This window comes from Macadamia integrifolia, chromosome 12, assembly GCF_013358625.1.
Source record: "Macadamia integrifolia cultivar HAES 741 chromosome 12, SCU_Mint_v3, whole genome shotgun sequence".
NCBI classification, from domain to species: Eukaryota; Viridiplantae; Streptophyta; class Magnoliopsida; order Proteales; family Proteaceae; genus Macadamia; species Macadamia integrifolia.
The window spans coordinates 6,360,536-6,370,107 of NC_056568.1; the positions used below are offsets into that span (position 1 = coordinate 6,360,536).

General features: G+C 38.1%; 1 protein-coding gene across 2 annotated transcripts; it reads left to right on the forward strand.

The window, feature by feature from the left end:
- The first annotated feature begins 736 nt into the window (after positions 1 to 736).
- LOC122057652 (putative disease resistance protein At5g47280) lies at positions 737 to 9,181 on the forward strand. 2 transcript variants are annotated; one of them, XM_042619835.1, is made up of 6 exons: positions 737 to 1,987; positions 5,064 to 5,476; positions 6,687 to 7,042; positions 7,663 to 7,868; positions 7,973 to 8,835; positions 8,866 to 9,181. In XM_042619835.1, the coding sequence occupies exons 1-5, from the start codon at positions 1,261 to 1,263 to the stop codon at positions 8,800 to 8,802; spliced, it is 2,532 nt and encodes an 843-aa protein (XP_042475769.1). In that variant the 5' UTR covers positions 737 to 1,260; the 3' UTR covers positions 8,803 to 8,835; positions 8,866 to 9,181. The 2 variants fall into 2 exon arrangements, with proteins under 2 accessions (XP_042475769.1, XP_042475770.1); XM_042619836.1 differs by having other exon boundaries at positions 8,878 to 9,181.
- Positions 9,182 to 9,572: the final 391 nt, after the last annotated feature.

The window sequence follows — 9,572 nt, forward strand, 5'->3', positions numbered from 1 at the left end:
CCATAGGATAATCAGAGGTAAAAGTCCACCTTTTTTAGGGAAATAAAATACAAAAGGCTACATTTGGTAACATTTTAAAAAAATGTTTCTAGAAAACGAAAAAACAGAATAAAGCATTTGGGGTATTTATGGTGTATTTCGTTTTTTTTTTTTTAATAAAGTAAAAAAAATCTGCAAGAAACAAGAATTGACGGAACACAAAAGGCAGTTCCGTTGTTCCAGTTTTGTTCAAAAAAAAAAAAAATCAATATTTTGATACAAAAATTGAAATTTTCATTTTTTATACGAAACATCGTTTCTGAAACATAATCATTACCAAACGCAACCAAAGTGATAAAACCACTATAGAATCTATTAAGTATCAATATCAATTAGGCCAAAGTTAGAGTCATGAATTAGTGATTACTCCATTATGACTTAGTAGTTGTGAATTTAAATTAGAAAATAGCCTTTCGCGATGGAAGGGTAACACTACATATATTATAACTTCTCTTAGACCCTCCAAGTGGCATGAGTCTTGTGCACTGAAAAGGTCGTCTATGAAAAATGATGAGAAATTTCTGAGTAATTTAACAAAAATAGAAAAACAGTGGAGTAGGTCTGGGATGAAAGTTCTTACTAATAAATAAATCAGATTTGTTACATAAAAAAAAGAAAAAAAAGTATGCTATCGGTATATAAGTAAATTAACGGATAGAATCAACGGAACACTGGGATGAGGGATAAGAGGGTCATTGATTTTTTGTTTCGTAGATTCAGACTTCAGACTTGAGACGTGAGACTTGAGACTTGAGACTTGATACTTGAGTCTTGAGCCTTGACTCTTGACTAACAAAGGTTAAAGTGATCCTTATCTCTCGAAGCTGCCAAGAAATTTCTGAGTTAGGGTTTTCAGAAGATTAACGGGTGGTGGAGTTCGCTGCAAGGATCACGTTGAGTGCCAAAGAGGAAAGCTGCTGCAAGCCATGTAAGATTCACGCACCAAGGTAGGTAATCTATTTTTATGAATTTCATCTATTCTTCTGATCAACGAGGAGACAGATTTGGATTTGGATTTGGATTTGGAGTGAAGATAGGGTAATCTGCAATGGTAAGATTTAAAAAAAAGGGGTGAAGTTGACGGATTGAGGTTGGAATTCAAGGAATTGCATGGAAAGAATCGGTTTTCGCGTAAAGAAGTTGACCAGAGGGAGAGATTTGCAGTTCTTCGGCGGATATAAAGGGTGGACAAAACGGGTTAGGGTTTGAAAGGGAAAGAAGATGGAAAAAGCGGTTGTAAACGAGACACGATCTGAAGGATGGATTGGAGGGGAGAAACAGAATGGAAAGGGTTTTCGAAAGGAAGAAGGATTGGGTCGGACATCTGAAGCAGATAGTAATACACTGGGTGTTATGACTGGAGATTTGCTGGTTGCGGTACTAGAAGCCAAGGATAAGGCTGATCGTTTCAGATCATACTTAGAACAACTTGAAGCTACTCTTAGAGGCGTGATGCCTGTGATTGAAAATTGGAGAAGGTCGGAGTTGGAGCTAACAGATCGTCAACGGAACAGTTTCGCTAAGATGGCGGAGAAGTTACGAAACGGAGTTGAGGACGTTAGGAAGTGTCCCAAGGTACATTCCTGGAACATTGTACAGAAGATCCGGTTCTCGATTAAGCTTGGCAAATTGGATGAATATATCAGAGGTTTCTTCAACCTAGAGTTGCAGACGGATATCTGGCGCGACAACCAACAGCTTCTGTTGGATGTCCAACAACTGCTGACGAAGGTGGAAGGATTGAGATTGAAGCGGGCATGGAGTGGGTGCATGGGTCTGTATGCGGTTCCTAGACTCCCAGATCTTGTTGTTGGATTCGATGATCATTTGGGAAAATTGAAGATGGAATTTCTGAGGGAAGACGTGACACTGCTTGGAGTATGTGGTCCAGGAGGAATTGGCAAGTCAACGTTAGCTGCCATGGTTTGCCGAGATGAAGATGTGAAAGGTATAAGTTTTAAACAATTTATTCTTTTTCATTAATTTTCTAGCGCTTGGTTTTTTGTTTAATTGCTGCATTTGGATGTATAATTGTACATAAAAAATCTAATGATTTAAAATGGAAGTGACCTGGTGCTATTAAAAATACCTAATGGTTGCTGGATTTGCCAAAATATATGAGGAGTCTGAATATGAAACAATTTGCACAAAAATTTGGGTCACCATGATTACCAAGCTAACAGTACAAAACTGCACTATGATTGGCGTGTAAAGATGTATTTTTTAGTTCCTATTATGCCCTCACTCATTGGTAAGGACTACACCGGAATCACATAAGGGCATCTCCCAATTTTCCCACCTGGGTTGGTAAAACACTTCCCCAAAGACATGCACTTGTGAAAACTATGCCTGAAATCATCCATGAATCGATTTTTGGTGAACAAAGTTGCTGAACACCAGGTTCATGCTTGGAGAGCTCAGATTGGAACCATTACTACTTATCGGTGAAGAGAACACCAAAGTTATCTTGTAAGGGGTTGAAGATAGACATGGAGGCTCTTTAATGCTTAAGAACTTGGGTTACTTCGAGGCCCTTAAACGGGGAGAATGCAAGCCGAATCGGCTCTTCTTCAATATCTATTTTTCTCAAATGGCATAAAACAACTTGGGTTCCACAGCCAAGGACGGCATTGCCTCGGATTGTAGAATGGTTGAAAAGAAACTGATGCTTTGAAAGGCGATATTTTGAAGTATGTGGGAAACCTAGCTCCCTTTTCAATATGCTTATAGGATAGACATTCAATGGTACTTCTGCAACTCAACCTAAAACAGAACAGGAGGGAGAAAGATAAAGGAAGGAAGAAAGGGGGATGGAGAAAAAGGGAGCCTTGATTCTTTTCGACATTAGATTGTATCGGTGTCAACAGGATTTTCTTGAAATTTGTATAGAAGGGTGCTTGTGAGAAAAAAAAAAAAGGAAGGGTTTCTCTCTCTCTCTCTCTCTCTCTCTCTCCCAAAAAAAAAAAGTGGTCAAGTTGCTTGATCAAAAAGTGGCAAAACTTGTAACTGGGCTTTCCAATTCATGGCTCTCCTACAATAAGGTATGTAGTATAATTTGGTATTTATTCACCTTCAAATTGTGCATATAAGTTTGCATTCAAGTTCTTGTATACTTTAGCAAGTTTGGAGGCCATCTTGTAGAATCAGGTAATTTTGCCAAAAATGGATCTAAGGATGTTTATACAGGGTAGGTACACATTATTACAGAAATTCCCTGAGATACTTTTATGCTCATTAAGTTTATTGGCTGAGTCTCTCATAGGTAACACAAATGTTCCCTCAAAAAAGAATCCTCCCCCAATGGTTTTCAAGGCGTTACTTAGGCTACAAGGGATGCCTTGATCCCCAAGGTGACTAGGTGCCTATAATTCAAGCACCCACACCTAGATGATGAAAGAAATATGCCTGTAAAATGGAGAACATGCTTGAGATATGAAAAATACCTGGGATATGGCAAATATACCAAGTACTATGGTGCCTGTGGCACCATGACGACTATCAGCCCCCTCCCCCCGATCCCCCGAAAACTGCCCTTGAAATCCAATCCAACTGGAAATGGTAGGAGCACATACCTAGCTATACAATTTTCATTCATAAAGTAAAATAAGTCAAAGCAATTGAGTGAGTGATATGGACAAAAGTGGAATGAAATCAACAGATTTTACACAGTAATAAGTTTTCATGTGTTTGGTTGTAATGCAAAAAAGGCAGGAAAAGCGGGGTGTTTCAACATGTTTCTTCTCTTGTTGGGTACTTGGGTAGTAGTTACTAATGATTATCTTCCATTTTCCATAGAGATAGAAATGAAGCTTTTTTTCATCTCGTGTTTCTTATTTGTAGTCTCAACATTTTTTTTTCAACTCCTGTTTTCTTATGTCGTAGCCCCAACATGTTTCTCATGCAATTTTGTATCACCTTTACTTCTAAGCAGGAATCTCATTGAAAATTTTATTTACATCTTTTACTTCACTTCACATCTAACTAAACTGTCTAAAAGATTACCCTGGGGGAATATCTCTGGTTTAGCCCCCAGTGATATGCTGCATGTCGCACGTTAGAAAAATCAGAATATAAACTTGAATAAGTCCCACCTTAAAGTTTTGCATTTAAAAAATCTGTTTGATTAGATAAATTTCGACTAGATCTATATGTTATGAGAAAAAGTCCCATCAGGCCTAGACTAGGAACCCCTTTCTCTCACACCTAGCACTTTTCAGCTTTGTGGACCAATGATTTGATAGGCTAATCATCGAGTATATTTAGGACTTCTAATAGGCCACTTATCAAGCTTGGTGGTCTATCTCAAACTGTGGTTCAACGGTGGCTTTCCCCATTGATTTTCAATAGTGAGTTCATGTTGAGCTCCTTCCTAGACTTTATAAACTTTCTTAAGTCTCTATAATGATACATGGGGATGTTAAGAATGCTCTCAAAATGTTGGCCACATATATAGATGATATAATGGGACAACCAGTCCCCCAAATCAGTGCACCAACTGAACTACCACATGGTAGTTATTAAGGGGTGATGGAATGGTTTACAGGTACAGGCTTGACCGTCAAATGAGGTATGTTATTGTTGAAACTCACCCTGCTGCAATTCTGAAATACGATTGTCAAAACAAAATTGTTCCAAAACCCACATCTAGGCAAGGGTCACCTTCAACTTTTTTGGATACTTGCCAAGTAGACTCGAACCATATGTTGCACTTCAGGTGAATGATATGATTGGTAACTTTGACAGAGTTCGACCCAGAATGAGGTCATAATTTATATTATCTTGAATCTATGCCCTCTAGAGTAGATAAACATTGTTCAGTGGTTTAAGCACACCCCACCCCCCCCCCTTTTTTCCAAACAAATAAAATAAAAAGCTCGAACCCCAAATTCCCTGGGAGACAAAAAATGAGAAAGAACCAGAAAGAAAGGGTAGGAATTAGGATTTTCCCCCTTAGTTTACTGCTTTCCATTTTTTTTTTTTTTGCTAGTATTGTCAATACTCAATCTTAGCTTTGTTATACACAGGCAAATTCACGAACATATTGTTTTTAACTGTTTCAAGCACGCCCAACTTAAAGGTGATTGTAAAGACACTACTTGAACAGATTGGTGGTCAGTTGCTCGAGTCTGACCTGAGTGAAGAGGATGCGATCAAGCAGTTGCAATACCTTCTGAAGGAGAGAGTGCCGAAGCCGATATTGTTGGTTCTAGATGATGTTTGGGATGAACCAGTTATTGACAAGCTTTCCTTCAGAATAGAAGGATATAAGATGCTGGTTACATCAAGAGAATTATTTAAAATATATAATGTTGAATCTCATTCTAAGTATCATTTGGGAACACTGAGTGAGGAAGATGCCATGACCCTCTTTCGTCATGCAGCATTGCCTCAAGATGGGACTGAGAACTATTTGCCAGATGAAGATCTCCTAAATAAGGTGCCTTATTTTCTTCCAGCTATTTGCATCCTTTCACAGATGAACATACATTCTTGTTTAGATTAATTAATATGCCCACGCACATGGTACACCACACTTTTACTATATGACAGCACACAGAGACAACTGAAAATCTATACGTTGACTTTTTGACGCATAGAGTGAATGGCGTTCTTTATTTCACATGTGATATGATACACAGTGAAGAAATTATCTCATAATGAAGAGTTAGAAGAAGATTGATCCTCTGCTCATGTTGTGAATGAAAGGAAGGTGAATCCATTTTCATGTCTATAAATTAAAACACCAAGAATGTGAAAAACTATTGATCGGACAAAGAGATATTATTCCACCTACTGGTTGAGGACAAAGAGGTATTATTCCACCTACTGGTTGAAGGCATAAATCAGTAAAGCATGCAGCAGGGCTTTGCTACAATCAGTTTGGAGAGAGAGGAGTGAGCATGATAATATGATTTTTTGCTTTTCCCCTATTTATCACAAATTTTCCTTATTTTTTAATATTTTGAAATTTTATCACTTTTACTTTTAAAATATTGAATAAATAAAATCACTTCTCTCCCCTACTCACCAGTGACTACCAAGTCATTTTCTTTTTTCCTTTGGTTAATCTTTTGGGGTAGTGTGAGTTGAGTCACAAAACTCAGTTTCAACCATGTAAAGATTTGATCCATGTTGGGTCATTTGGACAACTGTGCATAAGCCTGGCTGAGAATGATCCTCCACTGCCTGGGGTATCCATAAGCATGGAATCCTGGCTGTTGATCATGCTTTCATCAACAAGGTCATAATTCAGTCACCAGACTTCGATTCCTCTCTTTAAAACTCCTAAGGATAGAGAGTTATATAAACCTATAGAGTAGATCCTTTTCAAGTAAGGCCGTGATCCATTTTCAGCTTTGGCATTGGAAACAAAAAAAATATTTCAAATAAATGGATTGAAGAATAAGTCGGATTTCCATTTTCCCTTATTCAATAAAGTGAAATGATGGGGGTACAAAAAAGGACCTGGTTTAAATTTATCCCATCTCCCCCCACAACACCCCCCCCCCAAAAAAAAAAAAAAACCCCCATCATTCAGTTCTTGTTATTTTCTCGTTCAAATTAGGTAAAAATAAGCTCTCAATCACATGTAACTGGTGGGTTTTGCTTACCGTTATCTGATTCCAGTAAATAATGTTGAATTGCAGATAGTGAAATGCTGTGATGGATTCCCACTTGCTATTAAAGTGATTGCCAAATCGCTATGTGGGCAGCCTGCAAGGGAATGGTCAAGAATGGCTGGGAAACTGTCTGAAGGTTCTTCCGTTCTTGATTTCGACAAGGATTTGCTAGAACGTCTTGCAACTAGCTTGGATTCCTTGGATGATGTGGTTCTGGAGTGTTTTCTGGACTTGGGTTCCTTCCGTGAAGATGAAAGGATCCCTGCCTCTGCTCTAATAGATATTTGGGTTGAACTGTATGATCTAGATGATGAGGATGATGCCTATGTCAACCTCCTTGAACTTGCCTCCCGGAGTCTTGTTGATTTGGTTGAAAGTACAGGGTATGTGTTTCTTTTGTGTTGAAGTCATTTAATTAAATTTCATTGCATATTTTCATTGCTAACTGAAACTGATTTTTTCCTTGACAAAGTTGATTACCGTGGTTTTTGCTCTTCAATTTTTCTGGTAATTCTTGTTTTCAGCTACAGATTGAATTATGAGATTTGTAGATCAACTGGTGTAAAACCTCTACTGGAAAAAAAAAAAAAAAAAAAAAAAAAAAAAAAAAAAAAAAAACCCCAAAAAAATAAAGAGACCTGAGGGAAGGAAAGGGATAACAATATTAAAGCATGATGATCTAGCCTTGTGTTCTATACTTCTATGGATAGTTTAAAGGACATGGTCACCTGCTGGAGAGTGGAGACTATAACCACTTGTGTCCTTCTGGGAAAGAACTAACGAATCATATACATGTGCCAACCTTCTAATCTAATTAAAATCTGAACCCCAAAGAATAAAGGCTCTGAACCCCAAAAACGAACACTTAAATTGGATTGGTTTTTGCCTATATGTTTTACAGTTATATTCTTAAAACAATGGATTGGGCAGTGATGCACTGTTGACTACAGATGTTCAATTGTGGATTGTGCATATCTATAAGCAGAAAACTCTTGTTCTTCAGTAAAATTGCAGGTAAAATTGATGATGGCTTCGATGGGCTGTTTGTTACCCAGCATAGACTGCTCAGAGATCTGGCTATCAACCAGAGCCGACAGCGGAATAGAAGACTTACCATAGACAACAGAGAAAAAGAAGGCCTTACCAGGACCTCGAGGAAACAAGAACTCCCCCAGCAGCTCAATGCCCACCTTGTTTCTGTCATCACAGGTTTCATCATATTCACCTTCCCATGCCAAACTATTATATTGCTTTTAGAAATTTTCTTTTTCCCTTCTATGCATAGTAAGTAATAAATAGGCTGTGGCTTGCAGGTGAAATGTGTTCAAAAATCTGGAATGACGCGCATCTTCCCGAAGTTGAGGTTCTGAATCTGAATTTCTCAGCCAGAGAGTACACATTTCCCCCATTTATGGAAAAGATGGGGAAGCTAAAGGTTCTGATCATTGTAAACTATGGAAGGAACCGTGCAAAGCTAAGTGATTTGACGACACTCAGATATTTGGCTCCTGTAAAGAGGATAAGATTGGAGAAAGTTTTGATTCCTTCCCTTGATAAACTTGGAACGCCAATGTTGAATTTGCATAAGATATCATTATCTATGTGTGAGGTTGGCCAACCCTTGAAGAACTGCACCATCAATGTTTCTGAAATGTTACCTAATCTTGTTGATATTAACATTGATTACTGTGATGATTTGGTGGAATTACCTCCGTGGATCTGTGATATCATCTGTTTACAGAAGCTCAGCGTTACGAACTGCAATAGATTATTTGCACTACCAGAGGGAATCGGATGTCTAACAAATTTAGAGCTGCTGAGGCTACATGCCTGCAAAGGATTATCTAGGTTACCAGATTCAATAGGAGAACTTAAGAAGTTGAAATGCTTTGACATATCTGATTGCAAGGACATAAAAATGCTGCCTGATGGAATGCGGAAGTTACATAATTTGAGGAAGTTTGACATGAGACATTGGTCAGAGTTGAAGGAATTGCCCTCTTGGGCCGCAGAACTTGTTAATTTAAAGGAAGTGATATGTGATGAGAACACATCTGGTCTTTGGGAACCCCTACAGGTCAAGTTGCCTAATCTGAAGATAAGGAGGTTTACGACGAGGAGGCTTAAGACAACATCAACTTGATTTGCATTGGGAGTTTGATCTTAGGAGCCTCAGCTCTCTCTCTCTCTCTCTCTCTCTCTCTCTCTCTCTCTCTCTCTCTCTCTCTCTCTCTCTCTCTCTCTCTCTCAATAGGGTGTTTATTAGGTCAAATAAAAGGATAACTTCAATCAGTCCGACGAAAGGGTTTATTGAACAGCCAAGTTTCTACTAAGTTGTACATTAATCTCTGCGAATTTATGTTGTAGGGTTATTAGTGTTGTTTGCTGACCCCATTAAGTTGGGAGAAAACTTTGTTGTTGTTTTTGTTGTTGGGTTATTAGTGTCGTTTGTACCATAACTCTACTTACTGTTATTGTACTTAAGTTTAACAACTGCAATTTCTAACCTCTATTTCTGAGCATGCTATAATTGTCCCTTTTATCCTTGAGTGCCTCTAGTTTCCATTTCTTCAAGGCAGTATTTTTTAGCTTCTCTAGCTCTATGTTCATCCCATCCATTTCCAAAGTGGGGCTAACATGAGCCAAGCTTCTCTAGCTCTCACTAATAATTTTGTATCATTTCATTTGGAGAAATGAAAATTAGGTATGTTAATTACAATTTCTGAAAATTTTGATATTCACTGAACTTGAATTTTGGCCAAAATAAAAGTCCCCAAGCAGATTTGAAATATGATCCCGGTTTAATTCTTGGGTTTCAGTTGTTTGAAAGAAATCTTCATTCTCAAGCTCCCGTACAGTCTCTGTTGGGGTAAGAGGAAGCTATGCAATACGTTAAATCAGGTACTTTTTAGG